The sequence below is a fragment of the Molothrus aeneus genome, chromosome 3 (assembly GCF_037042795.1).
Source record: "Molothrus aeneus isolate 106 chromosome 3, BPBGC_Maene_1.0, whole genome shotgun sequence".
In the NCBI taxonomy this organism is placed as follows: Eukaryota; Metazoa; Chordata; class Aves; order Passeriformes; family Icteridae; genus Molothrus; species Molothrus aeneus.
The window spans coordinates 112,057,402-112,075,747 of NC_089648.1; the positions used below are offsets into that span (position 1 = coordinate 112,057,402).

Sequence of the window (18,346 nt, forward strand, 5' to 3'; positions counted from 1 at the left end):
GAGAAATTCCCGAATTTTTGGGGAAAAAATCCCAAATTTTGGGGAAAAATGGGGGGAAAATGGGGAGAAAATCCGGGAATTTTGGGAAAAATGGGAGAAAATCCGGGAATTTTATAGGGGAAAATGGGAGAAAAATCCGGGAATTTTGGGAAAAATAATGGGAGAAAATCCCGAATTTTATAGGGGAAAATGGGAGAAAATCCGGGATTTTGGGAAAAATGGGGGAAAATTCCCGGATTTAGGGGGAAAATGGGGAAAAAAGGGGGGAAAAATGGGGAGAAAATCCCGGATTTTGGGAAAATGGGGAGAAAATCCGGGAATTTTGGAAAAATAATGGGAGAAAATCGGGAATTTTGGGGGAAAATTCCCAAATTTTTGGGGGGGAAAATGGGGGAAAATTCCCAAAATTTGGGGGAAAAATTCCCGGATTTCGGGAAAAATGGGGGAAAAATGGGGAGGAAATTCCCGGATTTGGGGAAAAATGGGGAAAAAATCCAAAATTTTAGGGAAAAAAGGGGAGGAAAATCCCAATTTTGGGGGGAAAATGGGGAAAATGGGGAGAAAATCCGGGAATTTGGGAAAATGGGGAGAAAATCCCGGATTTTTTGGGGGGAAATGGGGAAAAAATCCCAAATTTTGGGGCTTTTTGGATTTTGGGAATTGCGAAACTCCCGGGGAGGGGCGGAACGGTGGGGGGGGAGGGGCGGGAGGGGGAAAATAATGGGAGAAAATTCGGGAATTTTATAGGGGAAAATAATGGGAGAAAATCCGGGAATTTTGGGAAAAATAATGGGAGAAAATCCGGGAATTTTGGGAAAAAATGGGAGAAAAATCCGGGAATTTTGGGAAAAAATGGGAGAAAATCGGGAATTTTGGGAAAAATGGGGGAAAATTCCCGAATTTTAGGGGAAAATTCCCAAATTTTGGGGGGAAAATGGGGGGAAAATAGGGAGAAATTCCCGAATTTTTGGGGAAAAAAATCCCAAATTTTGGGGGGGAAAAATGGGGTGGGGGGGGAAATGGGGAAAAAATCCCAAATTTTGGGGGAAAAAGTCCCGGATTTCGGGAAAATGGGGGAAAATCCGGGAATTTTGGGAAAAAATGGGAGAAAATCCGGGAATTTTATAGGGGAAAATGGGAGAAAAATCCGGGAATTTTGGGAAAAAATGGGAGAAAAATCCGGGAATTTTGGGAAAAATAATGGGAGAAAATCCGGGAATTTTGGGAGAAAATCCGGGAATTTTGGGAAAAAATGGGGAGAAAATCCGGGAATTTGGGGGGAAAATGGGGAGAAAATCCCGAATTTTGGGGAAAAAAATGGGAGATAAAATCCCGAATTTTATAGGGGAAAATGGGAGAAAATCCGGGATTTTGGGAAAAATGGGGGAAAATTCCCGGATTTTAGGGGGAAAATGGGGAAAAAAGGGGGAAAAATGGGGAGAAAATCCCGGATTTTGGGAAAATGGGGAGAAAATCCGGGAATTTTGGGAAAAAATGGGAGAAAATCCGGGAATTTTGGGAAAAATAATGGGAGAAAATCCCGAATTTTGGGGAAAAAATGGGAGAAAATCGGGAATTTTGGGGAAAAAAAATGGGGGGAAAATCCGGGAATTTGGGGAAAATGTGGAGAATTTCCCGGATTTTGGGGGGAAAACGGGGAGAAAATCCAAAATTTTAGGGAAAAAAGGGGAGGAAAAATCCCAATTTTGGGGGAAAATGGGGAAAAAAATGGGGAGAAAATCCCGGATTTTGGGAAAAAATGGGGAGAAAATCCCGAATTTTGGGGCTTTTTGGGATTTTGGGAATTGCGAAACTCCCGGGAGGGGCGGAAAGGGGAAAATAATGGGGGAAAATTCGGGAATTTTGGGAAAATAATGGGAGAAAATCGGGAATTTTATAGGGGAAAATAATGGGAGAAAATCGGGAATTTTGGGAAAATAATGGGAGAAAATCCGGGAATTTTGGGAAAAATGGGAGAAAATGGGGAAAATTTCCAATTTTGGGGGGAAAACGGGGAAAAAATCCCAAATTTTGGGGGAAAATGGGGAGAAAATCCCATTTTATTTTGGGTTTTTTCCATTTTTATTTTGGTTTTTTTCCATTTTTATTTGGGTTTTTCCAGGTTTATTTGGGGTTTTTTTCCAGGTTTTTTCCAGGTTTATTTGGGTTTTTTTTCCAGGTTTATTTTGGGGTTTTTTTCCAGGTTTTTGGGGTTTTTTTTCCAGGTTTTTTTCCAGGTTTTTTCCAGGTTTATTTGGGTTTTTTTCCTGGTTTTTTGGGGTTTTTTTCCAGGTTTATTTGGGGTTTTTTCCAGGTTTTTTTCCCATTTTTATTTTGGTTTTTTCCAGGGTTTTTTGGGGTTTTTTCCAAGTTTTTTTCCAGGTTTATTTGGGGTTTTTTTCATTTTTATTTGGGTTTTTTCCAGGGTTTTTTTTGGGTTTTTTCCAGTTTTTTTCCAGGTTTATTTTGGGTTTTTTTTCCAGGTTTTGGGGTTTTTTTTTCCAGGTTTTTTTCCAGGTTTTTTCCAGGTTTATTTGGGTTTTTTTCCATTTTTATTTGGGTTTTTTCCAGGTTTATTTTGGGTTTTTTTCCTGTTTTTTGGTTTTTTTTTTTTCCAGGTTTATTTGGGGTTTTTTCCAGGTTTTTTCCATTTTTATTTTGTTTTTTTTCCAGGGTTTTTTTGGGTTTTTTCCAGGGTTTTTTCCAGCTTTATTTGGGTTTTTTTCATTTTTATTTTGTTTTTTTACAGGTTTATTTGGGGTTTTTTCCCAGGTTTTTTCCAGGTTTATTTTGGGGTTTTTTCCAGGTTTTTGGGTTTTTTTTTTTTTCCAGGTTTTTTTCCAGGTTTTTTTCCAGGTTTATTTGGGAGTTTTTTCCTGGATTTTTGGGGTTTTTTTCCAGGTTTATTTGGGGTTTTTTTCCTGTTTTTCGGTTGTTTTTTTTTTCCAGGTTTATTTTGGGTTTTTTCCAGGTTTTTTTTCCATTTTATTTTGGTTTTTTCCAGGGTTTTTTTTGGTTTTTTCCAGTTTTTTTTCCAGGTTTATTTGGGGTTTTTTCCATTTTTATTTTGTTTTTTTTTCCAGGTTTATTTGGGTTTTTTTCCAGGTTTTTTTTCAGGTTTTTTTGGGGTTTTTTTCCTGTTTTTTGGGGTTTTTTCCAGGTTTATTTGGGTTTTTTTTCCATTTTTATTTTGGTTTTTCCAGGTTTTTTCCAGGTTTATGTGTTTTTTTTTTTCCAGGTTTATTTGGGTTTTTTCCATTTTTATTTTGGGGTTTTTTCCTGGTTTTTTGGGTTTTTTTTCCAGATTTAATTGGGCTTTTTCCAGGTTTATTTGGGTTTTTTTTCCTGGTTTTTGGGGTTTTTTTTTCCAGGTTTATTTGGGTTTTTTTCCTGGTTTTTTCCAGGTTTATTTGGGGTTTTTTCCATTTTTATTTTGGGTTTTTTTTCCAGGTTTTTTTCCAGGTTTATTTGGGTTTTTTTGTTTTTTTTTCCAGGTTTATTTGGGTTTTTTCCATTTTTATTTGGGTTTTTTCCAGGGTTTTTTTGGGTTTTTTCCAGGTTTTTCCCAGGTTTATTTGGGGTTTTTTCCAGGTTTTTTCCCAGGTTTATTTGGGGTTTTTCCCAGGTTTATTTTGGGTTTTTTCCAGGTTTTTTCCCAGGTTTATTTGGGTTTTTTTGGTTTTTTTTTCCAGGTTTATTTGGGTTTTTTTTCCATTTTTATTTGGGTTTTTCCAGGTTTATTTTGGGTTTTTTTCCAGGTTTTTTCCCAGGTTTATTTGGGTTTTTTCCATTTTTATTTTGGTTTTTTCCAGGGTTTTTTCCAGGTTTTTCCCAGGTTTATTTGGGTTTTTCCAGGTTTATTTTGGGTTTTTTTCCAGGTTTTTTCCCAGGTTTATTTGGGTTTTTTCCATTTTTATTTTGGTTTTTTCCAGGGTTTTTTCCAGGTTTTTCCCAGGTTTATTTGGGTTTTTTCCAGGTTTATTTTTGGGTTTTGCCCTGGATTTCGTTCCAGGTTTTTGCTCCTTTTCGGGCGGGGCAAAGGTCGGGAAAATTCCAAAAATTCCAAGAATTCCTCGGGATTTGCCATTAACGAGGAGGGGGAGGGGAGAAAATCCCAAAATAAAATTGGCAAACAATTCCCGGAAAATGAACCAAGAAAAAAAGAAAAAAAATTGGAAAAAATCCCAATAATCTCCAAAAAAATCCCCCCAAAATCGCCAAAAAAATCCTAAAAAATCCCCCAAAAATCTCCAAAAAATCCCCAAAAATTCCCCAAAAAATAAAAAAAATTCCCAATAAAATCTCAAAAAAAAAATCCCCCCAAAATTCCAAAAAAATGCCCAAAAATCCCCCAAAAAATCCCTTAAAAATCCCCCAAAATATTAAAAAATCCACGAAAAACTTCCTCAAAAATCCCCAAAATTTCCCAATAGAATCTCCAAAAAATCCCTTAAAAATTCCAAAAAATTGCCCAAAAAATCCCCCCAAAATGTCCTCAAAATCTCAAAAAAATCCCCCCAAAATGTCAAAAAAAATCCCTTAAAAATCCCCAAAAATAATTTAAAAAATCCCCAAAAATATTTTAAACATCCCTTAAAAATCCCCCAAAATTCCCACTAGAATCTCCCAAAAATCCCTTTAAAATTCAAAAAAATTGCCCAAAAATCCCCCAAAATCCCCAATAAAATCTCCAAAAAAATCTCCCCAAAATTAAAAAAAATTTAAAAAAAATTCCCCAAAAATGTTTTAAAAATCCCCCAAAAATTCCTCAAAAAATCCCCCAAAATTCCCAATAGAATCTCCCAAAAAATCCCTTTAAAATTCCAAAAAATTGCCCAAAAATCCCCCAAAAAATCCTCAAAAAATCTCCAAAAAATCCCTTAAAAATCCCAAAAAATCCCCCAAAAATTCCTCAAAAATTCCCCTCAAAATCTCCAAAAAATCCCCCAAAAATCCCAAAAATATCCCTCAAAAAATCCCCCAAAATTCCCAATAGAATCTCCCAAAAAATCCCTTAAAAAACCCAAAAATTCCCCCCAAAATTCCCCAAAAATTCCTCCAAAAATTCCCCAAAAAAATCACAAAAAATTCCCCCAAAATCTCCAAACAAATCCTGGAAAAATCCCCAAAAATCCCCAAAAAAATTCCCTAAAAAATCCAAAAAAATTGCTCAAAATTCCCCCAAAATCCCCCCAAAATTCCCAAAAAATGCCCAAAAAATCCCCCCAAAATGCCCTCAAAATCTCCAAAAAATCCCCCAAAAATCCCCAAAAATATCCCTCAAAAAATCCCCCAAAATTCCCGATAGAATCTCCCAAAAAAAATCCCTTTAAAATTCCAAAAAATTGCCCAAAAATCCCCAAAAAATCCTCAAAAAATCTCCAAAAAATCCCTTAAAAATCCCAAAAAATCCCCCAAAAAATTCCTCAAAATTCCCCTCAAAATCTCCAAAAAATCCCCCAAAAATCCCAAAAATATCCCTCAAAAAATCCCCAAAATTTCCCAATAGAATCTCCCAAAAATCCCTTTAAAATTCCAAAAAAATTGCCCAAAAATCCCCAAAAAATCCTCAAAAAATCTCCAAAAAAATCCCTTAACCCCCCCAAAAAAATCCCCAAAAATATTAAAAAATCCCCCAAAAATTCCTCAAAAATTCCCCCCCAAAATTCCCAATAAATCTCAAAAAAATCCCCCCAATATTCCAAAAAATTGCCCAAAAATCCCCAAAAAATCTCAAAAAAAATCCCCCAAAATCTCAAAAAATTATATAAAAAATGCCAGAAAAATTCCCAAAATCTTCCCCCAAAATTCTCCCCAAAATTCAAAAAAATCAAATAAAATTCCCCCAAACATTCCCCAAATTGTTTTAAAATTGCCCCAAAATTCCAAAGAAATTCCCAAAAAATCTCCCCAAAAATTCCCCGAATTTTCTTTTTAATTCCCCGAAAATTCCCCTCAAAATTCCCCCCAAAAATTCCCGAAAAATTTTTAAAAAATTCCCTCAAAATTTCCCTCAAAATTCCCCCAAAAATTCCCATTTTTACAGACTGAAAAAGGGGGCGGGGCCAGAACCTTGAGGGGCGGGGCTTCGGCAAACACAGAGGGCTATGTGGGGGCGTGGCTTCGCTGATGGGGCGTGGCTTCCCAGAGCGTTGTATCCTATGTGAGGGGCGTGGCTTCGCGTAGGGGGCGTGGCTTCATCGAGATTTTCTATGTGAGAGGCGTGGCTTCCCTTATTGGGCGTGGCTTCGGTGAGTGCTGTGGGCGACGTGAGGGGAGAAATCCCCCAAAAAGCCCCTAAAAGAAAAAAAATCCTAAAAACAAAAAAATCCTCAAAAAAATCTGCCAAAATCACTTAAATCCCCCCAAAAGATTGAAGGGAGAGGCTTCGCTGAGGGGGCGTGGCTTCGGTGAGTGCTACGTGAGGGGAGAAATCCCCCAAAAAGCCCCCAAAATAAAAAAAAAACCTAAAACCAAAAAATCCCCAAAAAATCTCCCCCAAAGATCCCCAAAAATAAAAAAAAATCTCCCAAATCCTTTAAAACCCCCCCAAAAATTCCCCCAAAAGTTTGAAGGGAGAGGCTTCACTGAGGGCGCGTGGCTTCGGTGAGTGCTACGTGAGGGGAGAAATCCCCCAAAAAGCCCCCAAAAGAAAAAAAAATCCTAAAACCCAAAAAATCCCCCAAAAAATCTCCGCCAAAGATCCCCAAAAATTAAAAAAAATCTCCCAAAATCCTTTAAAATCCCCCCAGAAATTCCCCCAAAAGTTTGAAGGGAGAGGCTTCGCTGAGGGGGCGGTGGCTTCGGTCAGTGCTGTGGGCTACGTGAAGGGAGAAATCCCCAAAAAAGCCCCCAAAATAAAAAAAATCCTAAAACCCAAAATATCCCCCCAAAAATCTCCCCAAACCTCCCTAATAAGAAAAAAAAATCTCCCAAAACTCCTTAAAATCCCCCCAAAAATTCCCCCAAAAGATTGAAGGGAGAGGCTTCGCTGAGGGGGCGTGGCTTCGGTGAGTGCTACGTGAGGGGAGAAATCTCCCAAAAAGCCCCCAAAACAAAAAAAACCTAAAACCCAAAAAATCCGCCAAAAAATCTCCGCCAAAGATCCCCAAAAATTTAAAAAAAAACCCCAAAATCCTCCCAAAAATTCCCCCAAAAGATTGAAGGGAGCGGCTTCGCTGAGGGGGCGTGGCTTCGGTGAGTGCTGTGGGCGACGTGAGGGGAGAAATCCCCCAAAAAGGCCCCAAAATAAAAAAGAAACCTAAAACCAAAAAATCCCCCCAAAAATCTCCCCAAAGATCCCCAATAATAAAAAAAAATCTCCCAAAATCCTTTAAAATCCCCCCAGAAATTCCCCCAAAAGTTTGAAGGCAGAGGCTTCGGTGAGGGGGCGTGGCTTCGGTGAGTGCTGTGGGCGACATGAGGGGAGAAATCCCCCCAAAAGCCCCCAAAATAAAAAAAAACCTAAAACCAAAAAATCCCCCAAAAAAATCTCCCCCAAAGATCCCCAAAAATAAAAAAAAATCTCCCCAAACTCCTTTAAAATCCTCCCAAAAATTCCCCCAAAAGATTGAAGGGAGAGGCTTCGCTGAGGGGGCGTGGCTTCGGTCAGTGCTGTGGGCTACGTGAAGGGAGAAATCCCCAAAAAAGCCCCCAAAATAAAAAAAAAACCTAAAACCCAAAAAATCCCCCCAAAAACCTCCCCCAAACCTCCCTAATAAGAAAAAAAAATATCCCAAAACTCCTTAAAATCCCCCCAAAAATTCCCCCAAAAGTTTGAAAGGAGAGGCTTCGCTGGGGGGGCGTGGCTTCGGTGAGTGCTACGTGAGGGGAGAAATCTCCCAAAAAGCCCCCCAAACAAAAAAAAACCCTAAAACCCAAAAAATCCCCAAAAAAATCTCCCCTAAAGATCCCCAGAAATTAAAAAAAAAATCTCCCAAAATCCTTTAAAATCCCCCCAGAAATCCCCCCAAAATTTTGAAGGCAGAGGCTTCGCTGAGGGGGCGTGGCTTCGGTGAGTGCTGTGGGCGACGTGAGTGGAGAAATCCCCCAAAAGCCTCCAAAATAAAAAAAAAACCCTAAAACCCAAAAAATTCCCCAAAAATCTCCCCCCAAAATCCTCAATAATAAAAAAATTCTCCCAAGACTCTTTAAAATCCTCCCAAAAATTCCTCCAAAAGATTGAAGGGAGAGGCTTCGCTGAGGGGGCGTGGCTTCGGTGAGTGCTGCGGGCGACGTGAGGGGAGAAATCCCCAAAAAAGCCTCCAAAATAAAAAAAAAACCCTAAAACCCAAAAAATTCCCCAAAAATCTCCCCCCAAAATCCTCAATAATAAAAAAATTCTCCCAAAACTCTTTAAAATCCCCCCCAAAAGATTGAAGGGAGAGGCTTCGCTGAGGGGGCGTGGCTTCGGTGGGTGCTGTGGGCGACGTGAAGGGAGAAATCCCCCAAAAAGCCCCCAAAATAAAAAAAAAACCTAAAACCCAAAAAATTCCCCCAGAGATCCCCAATAATAAAAAATAAATCTCCCAAAACTCTTTAAAATCCCCCCAAAAATTCCCCCAAATGATTGGAGAGGGTTCGCTGAGGGGGCGCGGCTTCTGTGGGTGCTGTGGGCGACGTGAGGGGCGTGGCTTCTTTGACGTGAGGGGCGTGGCTTCTTTGAGGGTGCGCGGTCTAAACTGGGCCAAAGTTCGAGGCCGCGGGTTCGAGTCCCGGCTCCGGCGGCGGCCATGGCGCCGCGGGCTGTGATCTTCGACCTCGGGGTTCTGCTCAAACCGGGCCTGCAGCACTTTCTGCACGCCTGCGAGCGCGACTGGGCCTTGCCCAGGTAGGCCCGGCTCGGTTGGGCTCGGTTGGGCTCGGTTTGGTTCGGTTCGGTTCGGTTTGGGCTCGCTTTGGTAAAGCCGCGCCTGGCACGGCCGAAAGCGCCCGCCCGCGCGTTAATGCGGGGCGGCGGCGCTCGAGTCCCACGGAATCAACGCGAGAATTTTGTGGTTGGCGGCGCCGCCCGCGTGAAGTTTGAGTTTAGGAAGTTTGGGGGTTTTGGGGTTTTTGGGATTTGGGGTTTTTGGGGTTTGGGGTTTTTGGGATTTGGGGTTTTTGGGGTTTGGAGTTTTTTGGGGTTTGGGATTTGGGGTTTGGGGTCTGGAGGTTTTTGGGTTTGGGGGTTTGGGATTTGGGAGATTTGGGAATTTGGGAATTAGAAATGTTTGGGGTTTTTGGGATTTGGGGTTTGGGGTCTGGAGTTTTTTGGGATTTTTGGGGTTTGGGGTTTGGGGTTTTTGGGGATTTTTGGGGTTTGGGAGATTTGGGAATTTGGGGGCTGGGGTTTGGATTTGGGGTTTTTGGGATTTGGGGATTTCAGGATTTGGGATTTGGAATTTTTTGGGATTTGGGGTTTTTGGGGGTTTTGAGATTTGGGGTTTTGGATTTGGGATTTGGGATTTTTGGGGTTTTGGATTTGGATTTGGGATTTTTGGGATTGGGAGTTTGGGATTTGGGATTTGGAATTTTTTGGGATTTGGGGTTTTTGGGATTTGGGATTTTTGAGATTTGAGGTTTTGGATTTGGGGGTTTGGGGGTTTTTGGGATTTGGATTTGGGGCTTTTGGGGTTTGGGATTTGGGATTTGGGGTTTTTGGGATTTGGATTTGGGGTTTGGGAATTTGGGGTTTGGGGTCTGGAGGTTTTTGGGGTTTGGGGTTTGGGGTTTTTGGGATTATGGGAATTGGGAATGTTTGGGATTTTGGGGATTTGAATTTGGGGATTGAGGATTTGGGGTTTGGGATTGGGGATTTGGGATTTGGGGTCTGGAGTTTTTTGGGGTTTGGGATTTGGGGTTTGAGGTTTTGGATTTGGGGTCTTTGGGGCTTTTTGGGATTTGGATTTGAGATTTGGGGTTGGGATCAGGGGTTTGGGATTTGGGGTTTGGGATTTCAGGATTTGGGATTTGGGATTTTTTGGGATTTGGGGTTTTTGGGGCTTTTGAGATTTGGGGTTTGGGATTTAGATTCGGGATCTGGGATTTTTGGGATTTGGGGTTTTGGGATTGGGATGGGGGTTTGTGGTTTGGAATTTGAGATTTGGGATCTGAGGTTTGGGGTTTGGGTTTTTATGGGATCTGGGATTTGGGGTTTTTATGGGATCTGGGATTTGGGGTTTTTGGGGATCTGGGATTTCGGATTTGGGATTTTATGGGATCTGATTTTGGGGTTTGGGGTTTTTATGGGATCTGACCTTTGGGATCTGGGTTTTTAATGGGATCTGGGATTTGGGGTTTTTGGGGATCTGGGATTTCGGATTTGGGGTTTTCTGGGATTTTGGATTTGGGATTTTATGGGATTTGACCTTTGGGGTTTGGAGTTTTTTGGGATTTGACCTTTGGGGTTTTTATGGGATTTGACCTTTGGGGTTTGGGGTTTTTATGGGATCTGGGATTTGGGATTTTATGGGATCTGGGATTTGGGATCTGGGGTTTGGGGTTTTTGGGATCTGATTTGGGTTTTATGGGATCTGAGCTTTGGGATTTGGGCCTTTATGGGATCTGGGGTTTGGGGGTTTTTGGGATCTGTCATTTGGGATTTGGGTTTCTATGGGATCTGGGGTTTGGGGTTTTTATGGGGTCTGACCTTTGGGGTTTTTTGGGATCCGACCTTTGGGGTTTTATGAGGATTTGACCTTTGGGATTTGGGGTTTTTAGGGGATCTGAGCTTTGGGATTTGGGGTTTTTGGGATCTGAGCTTTGGGATTTTATGAGATCTGAGCTTTGGGGTTTAATGGGGTTTTATGGGGTTTTACCTTTGGGGTTTGGGGTTTTTATGGGATCTGAGCTTTCGGGTTTTTATGGGATCTGAGCTTTGGGGTTTTTGGGATCTGATTTGGGTTTATGGGGTCTGAGCTTTGGGGCTTTGTGGGATTTGACCTTTGGGGTTTGGGGTTTTTATGGGATTTGGGATTTTATGGGATCTGGGATTTGGGGTTTGGGATTTTATGGGATTTGACCTTTGGGGTTTGGGGTTTTATGGGGTTTTACCTTTGGGGTTTGGGATTTTTTTAGGATCTGGGATTTGGGGTTTTTGGGATCTGAGCTTTGGGGTTTTATGGGGTTTGACCTTTGGGATTTGGGGTTTTTTATGGGATCTCTGCTTTGGGTTTTGGGATTTTATGGGATTTGACCTTTGGGGTTTGGGATTTTATGGGATTTGACCTTTGGGGTTTGGGGTTTTTATGGGATCTGAGCTTTGGGTTTGGGGTTTTTATGGGGTCTGAGCTTTGGGGTTTTTGGGATCTGATTTGGGTTTTATGGGATCTGATTTGGGGTTTGGATGGGATTTGACCTTTGGGGTTTGGGGATTTTATGGGATTTGGGGTTTGGGATTTTATGGGATCTGGGATTTGGGGTTTTTGGGCTCTGACCCTCGGGGTTTTTGGGGTTTTTTGGGCTCTGACCTTTGGGTGTTTTTTGGGGTTTTTTGGGGTTTTTGGGCTCTGACCATTTGGGCTTTTTTTGGGGTTTTTTGGGGTTTTTGGGGTTTTTGGGGTTTTTGGGGTTTTTGGGCTCTGACCTTTGGGGTTTTTCGGGGTTTTTTGGGGTTTTTGGGGTTTTTGGGCTCTGACCTTTGGGGTTTTTCGGGGTTTTTTGGGGTTTTTTGGGGTTTTTGGGCTCTGACCATTTGGGCTTTTTTTGGGGTTTTTTGGGGTTTTTGGGGTTTTTGGGGTTTTTGGGGTTTTTTGGGCTCTGACCTTTGGGGTTTTTTCGGGGGTTTTTGGGGTTTTTGGGCTCTGACCCTCGGGGGTTTTTGGGGTTTTTTCGGGGGTTTTTGGGGTTTTTGGGGGTTTTTTTGGGGGTTTTTTGGGGTTTTTGGGGTTTTTGGGCTCTGACCTTCGGGTTTTTTTGGGGTTTTTTGGGTTTTTTTGGGTTTTTTTGGGGTTTTTTTGGGGTTTTTTTGGGGTTTTTTGGGGTTTTTGGGCTCTGACCCTCGGGGTTTTTTGGGGTTTTTTGGGGTTTTTGGGGTTTTTGGGGTTTTTGGGCTCTGACCTTTGGGGTTTTTCGGGGTTTTTTGGGGTTTTTTTGGGGTTTTTTGGGCTCTGACCTTTGGGGTTTGGGGTTTTATGGGGTTTTACCTTTGGGGTTTGGGATTTTTTTAGGATCTGGGATTTGGGGTTTTTGGGATCTGAGCTTTGGGGTTTTATGGGGTTTGACCTTTGGGATTTGGGGTTTTTTATGGGATCTCTGCTTTGGGTTTTTATGGGATTTGACCTTTGGGGTTTGGGGTTTTTATGGGGTCTGAGCTTTGGGGTTTTTGGGATCTGATTTGGGTTTTATGGGATCTGATTTGGGGTTTGGATGGGATTTGACCTTTGGGGTTTGGGGATTTTATGGGATTTGGGGTTTGGGATTTTATGGGATCTGGGATTTGGGGTTTTTGGGCTCTGACCCTCGGGGTTTTTGGGGTTTTTTGGGCTCTGACCTTTGGGGGTTTTTTGGGGTTTTTTGGGGTTTTTGGGCTCTGACCATTTGGGCTTTTTTTGGGGTTTTTTGGGGTTTTTGGGGTTTTTGGGGTTTTTGGGCTCTGACCTTTGGGGTTTTTCGGGGTTTTTTGGGGTTTTTTTGGGGTTTTTTGGGCTCTGACCTTTGGGGTTTTTCGGGGTTTTTTGGGGTTTTTTTGGGGTTTTTTGGGCTCTGACCTTTGGGGTTTTTCGGGGTTTTTCGGGGTTTTTTTGGGGTTTTTGGGCTCTGACCTTTGGGGGTTTTTTGGGGTTTTTGGGGTTTTTTGGGGTTTTTGGGCTCTGACCTTTGGGGTTTTTTGGGGTTTTTTTGGGGGTTTTTTGGGGTTTTTGGGGGTTTTGGGCTCTGACCCTCGGGGTTTTTGGGGTTTTTTGGGGTTTTTTTTGGGGTTTTTTGGGGTTTTTTGGGTTTTTTGGCTCTGACCCTCGGGGTTTTTTGGGGTTTTTTGGGGTTTTTTTGGGGTTTTTGGGGTTTCTGGGCTCTGACCCTCGTTGTTTCTCTCCAGGGGTTTCTTTGAGGCCGTTCTGGACTCGGGCGGATCCCAGAGCCCCCGGGCCCGAGCGCTGCGGGGCCACATCGGCCTCAGCCAGGTGGGGCTGGGATCCGGGATCCACCCGGGGGATCCACCCGGGCATCCGGGATCCACGTTGGGGGATCCGGGATCCACCCCAGGGATTTGGGATCGTGGGATCGACCCCGGGGGGATTTGGGATCCACCTTGGGGGATTTGGGATCGTCCTGTGGGATCGACCCTGGGGGATTTGGGATCAACCTTTGGGATTTGGGATCGACCTTTGGGATCGACCCTGGGGGATTTGGGATCAACCCGGGGGATTTGGGATCGACCCTGGGGGATTTGGGATCGTCCTGTGGGATCGACCCTGGGGATTTGGGATCGACCTTTGGGATCCACCTTGGGGGATCAACCTTGGGGATTTAGGATCAACCTTTGGGATTTGGGATCAACCCTGGGGATTTGGGATCGACCTTTGGGATCGACCCGGGGGGATTTGGGATCGACCCGGGGGGATTTGGGATCGACCTATGGGATCCACCTGGGGGATTTGGGATCAACCTTTGGGATCGACCCGGGGGATTCAGGATCGACCCTGGGGATTCAGGATCCACCTTTGGGATCGACCTTGGGGATTTGGGATCCACCTTGGGGATCAAGCTCTGAGATTTGGGATCAACCCTGGGGATTTAGGATCCACCTTTGGGATTTAGGATCCACCTTTGGGGATCAACCTGGGGGATTTGGGATCGACCCTGGAGGATTTGGGATCGACCCTGGGGGATTTGGGATCAACCTTTGGGGATCAACGTTTGGGATTTGGGATCCACCTTTGGGATTTGGGATCGACCCCCAGAGTTTCCCAGATTTTGGGGTTTTTTCAACAGGAAATTTCCCGGATTTTGGGGTTTTTCCAACTGGAATTTCCCAGATTTTGAGGCTTTTCCAGTTGGGATTTTTTCCTGGATTTTGGGGCTTTTCCAAGCAGGAATTTCCCAAATTTTGGGGCTTTTCCAACCGGGATTTCTCTGGAATTTTGGGGCTTTTCCGTTTGGGAATTTCCCAGATCCTGGAGTTTTTCCAACCAGGAATTTCCCAGATTTTGGGGCTTTTCCAACTGGGACTTTCCCAAATTTTGGGGCTTTTCCATCCAGGATTTCTCCCAAATTTTGGGGCTTTTCCTACTGGGATTTTCCTCAGATTTTGGGGTTTTTCCATCCAGGATTTCTGCAAGATTTTGATGCTTTTAGAACCCAGAATTTCCTGAATTTGGGGGCTTTTCCATACTGGGAATTTCCCGGAATTTTTGCGGCTTTTCCAACTGGGATTTCCCAGATTTTGTGGCTTTTCCAGCTGGGATTTCTCCAGAATTTTGGGATTTTTCCAACCGGGAATTTCCCAGATTTTGATGCTTTTCCAGCTGGGATTTTTCCTGGATTTTGGGGCTTTTCCAACCGGGAATTTCAAAAATTTTGGAACTTTTCCAATTGGGATTTTTTTCCCAAATTTTGGGGCTTTTCCAACTGGAATTTCCCAGATTTTGGGATTTTTCCATCCAGGATTTCTCCAAGATTTCTCCGCTTTCCCAACCAGGAATTTCTCAGATTTTGCTGATTTTCCTAACTGAGAATTTCCCAGATTTTGGGATTTTTCCATCCAGGATTTCTCCAAGATTTTGATGCTTTTCCAGCTGGGATTTTTCCTGGATTTTGGGACATTTCCAACCGGGAATTTCCTGGAATTTTTGGGGCTTTTCCAACCGGGATTTCTCTGGAATTTTGGGGCTTTTCCGTTTGGGAATTTCCCAGATTCTGGAGTTTTCCCAACCAGGAATTTCCCAGACTTTGCTGTTTTTCCTAACTGAGAATTTCCCAGATTTTGGTTTTTTTCCATCCAGGATTTCTCCAAGATTTTGATCCTTTTCCAATGGGGAATTTCCCAGATTTCTCCTCTTTTCCACCCGGGAATTTCCCAGATTTTGCTGTTTTTCCTAAGTGAGAATTTCCCGGATTTTGGGGTTTTTCCAACCAGGAATTTCCCAGATTTTGCTGTTTTTCCTAAGTGAGAATTTCCCGGATTTTGGGGTTTTTCCAACCAGGAATTTCCCAGATTTTGGGGTTTTTCCAACCACAAATTTCCCAGATTTTGCTGTTTTTCCTAACTGAGAATTTCCCGGATTTTGGAGTTTTTCCATCCAGGATTTCCCCAAGATCTCGCCACTTTCCCAACCGGGGAATTTCCCAGATTTTGGGATTTCTCCATCCAGGATTTCCCCAAGATTTCTCCGCTTATCCCATCCAGGAATTCCCCAGATTTCTCCGCTTATCCCAACCAAGAATTTCCCAGATTTTGGGATTTTTCCTAAGTGAGAATTTCCCAGATTTTGGTTTTTTTCCATCCAGGATTTCTCCAAGATTTTGATCCTTTTCCAATGGGGAATTTCCCAGATTTCTCCTCTTTTCCACCCGGGAATTTCCCAGATTTTGCTGTTTTTCCTAACTGAGAATTTCCCAGATTTTGGGGTTTTTCCATCCAGGATTTCTCCAAGATTTTGATCCTTTTCCAATGGGGAATTTCCCAGATTTCTCCTCTTTTCCACCCGGGAATTTCCCAGATTTTGCTGTTTTTCCTAAGTGAGAATTTCCCAGATTTTGGGGTTTTTCCAACCAGGAATTTCCCAGACTTTGCTGTTTTTCCTAAGTGAGAATTTCCCAGATTTTGGGGTTTTTCCAACCAGGAATTTCCCAGATTTTGCTGTTTTTCCTAACTGAGAATTTCCCGGATTTTGGAGTTTTTCCATCCAGGATTTCCCCAAGATTTCTCCACTTTCCCAACCGAGAATTTCCCAGATTTCTTCGTTTTCCAACCAGGAATTCCCCAGATTTCTCCACTTATCCCAACCAGGAATTTCCCAGATTTTGGGGTATTTCCCTAACAGAGAATTTCCCAGATTTTGGGGTTTTTCCATCCAGGATTTCTCCAAGATTTTGATCCTTTTCCAATGGGGATTTCCCCAAGATTTCTCCTCTTTTTCACCCGGGAATTTCCCAGATTTTGGGATTTCTCCATCCAGGATTTCCCCAAGATTTCTCCACTTTTCCACCCGAGAATTTCCCGGATTTTGGGGTATTCCCCAACAGAGAATTTCCCGGATTTTGGGGTATTCCTCACCCCCCCCCCCGGAATTTTGGGAATTCCCCCGTTTCCCGTTATTTTTTCTCGGCAGCTGCTGGAGGAGCTGGACGCGCGGTGCCGGGCGCGGCTGCGCTCCCTGGGCGCGGCCGTTCCCGAGGGCTTCGCGGTGTCCCGGCCCTTCCGGGAGCTGCTGGAGCGCGGCCGCCTCGAGCCCGGGATGCTGCGGGCGGCGGCGCGGCTGCGGGAGCACGGTGAGGACGGGCCCGGAACGCTGGGCGGGATCCGGGGGGAATCCCGGGAATCCCGGGGAATGCCGGGGATGGGGTGGGGTGGGTCCGGAATGTTGGGGATGGTGGGGACGGGATGTTGGGAACGTGGGGTCTGAAACCTTGGAGAGGTCTGGAATGTTGGGAATGGAATGTGGTGGGGATGGAATGTTGGGAACGTGGGGTCTGAAACCTTGGAGAGGTTTGGTCTGGGAACCTTGGGAATGTTGGGAATGCTGGGTTTGGAATGCTGGGAATGTTTGGTTTGGAGTGTTGGGAATGTTGGGTTTGGAATGTTGGGGATGTTGGGTCTGAAACCTTGGGAATGTTGGGAATGTTGGGTTTGGAATGGTGGGGATGGTGGGAATGGAATGTGGTGGGTCTGGAGTGTTGGGGATGGTGGGTCTGGAACCTTGGGAATGTTTGGGAATGGTGGGAATGGGATGGTGGGAATGGTGGGTCCAGAATGTTGGGAATGCTGGGCCTGAAACCTTGGAGATGCTTGGTGTGGGAACCTTGGGAATGTTGGGATTGGTGGGTTCGGAATGCTGGGGATGGTGAGGATGGAATGTGGTGGGTCTGGAACGTTTGGAATGTTGGGGATGGAATGTTGGGAATGTTGGGTCTGAAACCTTGGGGAGGTTTGGTCTGGGAACCTTGGGAATGTTGGGAATGCTGGGTTTGGAATGCTGGGAATGTTTGGTTTGGAGTGTTGGGAATGGCGGGTTTGGAATGTTGGGGATGTTGGGTCTGATACCTTGGAGAGGTTTGGTCTGGAACCTTGGGAATGTTGGGAACGGTGGGAATGGATTGCTGGGAATGTTGGGGATGGAATGTTGGGAATGGTAGGTCCAGAATGTTGGGGATGTTGGGTCTGAAACCTTGGGGAGGTTTGCATCTGGAACCTTGGGAATGTTGGGTCTGGAATGTTGGGATGGTGGCGTCAGAATGTTGGGAATGTTGGGTTTGGAAGGGTGGGAACGGTGGGAATGGAATGTGGTGGGTCTGGAGTGTTGGGGATGGTGGGTCTGGAACCTTGGAGATGTTTGGGAATGGTGGGAATGGGATGGTGGGAATGGTGCGGATGGAATGTTGGGAATGCTGGGTCTGAAACCTTGGAGATGTTTGGTGTGGGAACCTTGGGAATGTTGGGATTGGTGGGTCCTGAATGTTGGGGATGGTGGGTCTGGAACCTTGGGAATGTTTGGGAATGGTGGGAATGGGATGGTGGGAATGGTGGGTCCAGAATGTTGGGAATGCTGGGCCTGAAACCTTGGAGATGCTTGGTGTGGGAACCTTGGGAATGTTGGGATTGGTGGGTTCGGAATGCTGGGGATGGTGAGGATGGAATGTTGGGAATGTTGGGTCTGAAACCTTGGGGAGGTTTGGTCTGGGAACCTTGGGAATGTTGGGAATGGTGGGTTTGGAATGCTGGGAATGTTTGGTTTGGAGTGTTGGGAATGGCGGGTTTGGAATGTTGGGGATGTTGGGTCTGAAACCTTGGAGAGGTTTGGTCTGGAACCTTGGGAATGTTGGGAATGCTGGGTTTGGAATGCTGGGAATGGTGGGTCTGAAACCTTGGGGATGTTGGGAATGTTGGGTTTGGAATGGTGGGGACGGTGGGAATGGAATGTGGTGGGTCTGGAGTGTTGGGGATGGTGGGTCTGGAACCTTGGGAATGTTTGGGGATGGTGGGAATGGGATGGCGGGAATGGTGGGTTTGGAATGTTGGGAATGTGGGGATGGAACATTGGGAATGCTGAGGATGGTGGGAATGGAACGTTGGGAATGGTGGGTCTGAAACCTTGGAGATGTTTGCTCTGGAACCTTGGGAATGTTGGGATTGGTGGGTTTGGAATGCTGGGAATGTTTGGTTTGGAGTGTTGGGAATGTTGGGTTTGGAATGTTGGGAATGTTGGGT

At 44.2% G+C, this 18,346-nt stretch overlaps 2 protein-coding genes across 2 annotated transcripts in view; one reads left to right on the top strand and one right to left on the bottom strand.

Annotated features, from left to right (window-relative positions):
- The window catches only part of LOC136554317 (L-gulonolactone oxidase-like), a 74,778-nt gene extending 66,044 nt beyond the window's left edge, over positions 1-8,734 (bottom strand). Inside the window, exon 1 of the mRNA XM_066546165.1 lies at positions 8,672-8,734. Coding sequence (XP_066402262.1) covers positions 8,672-8,734 — 63 coding nt within the window. The remainder of the gene's footprint in view (positions 1-8,671) is intronic.
- EPHX2 (epoxide hydrolase 2) overlaps positions 8,730-18,346 on the top strand; it is a 33,231-nt gene continuing 23,614 nt past the window's right edge. The window contains exons 1-3 of the mRNA XM_066547646.1: positions 8,730-8,830; positions 13,016-13,100; positions 16,251-16,410. Coding sequence (XP_066403743.1) covers positions 8,733-8,830; positions 13,016-13,100; positions 16,251-16,410 — 343 coding nt within the window. The 5' untranslated portion in view covers positions 8,730-8,732. The remainder of the gene's footprint in view (positions 8,831-13,015; positions 13,101-16,250; positions 16,411-18,346) is intronic.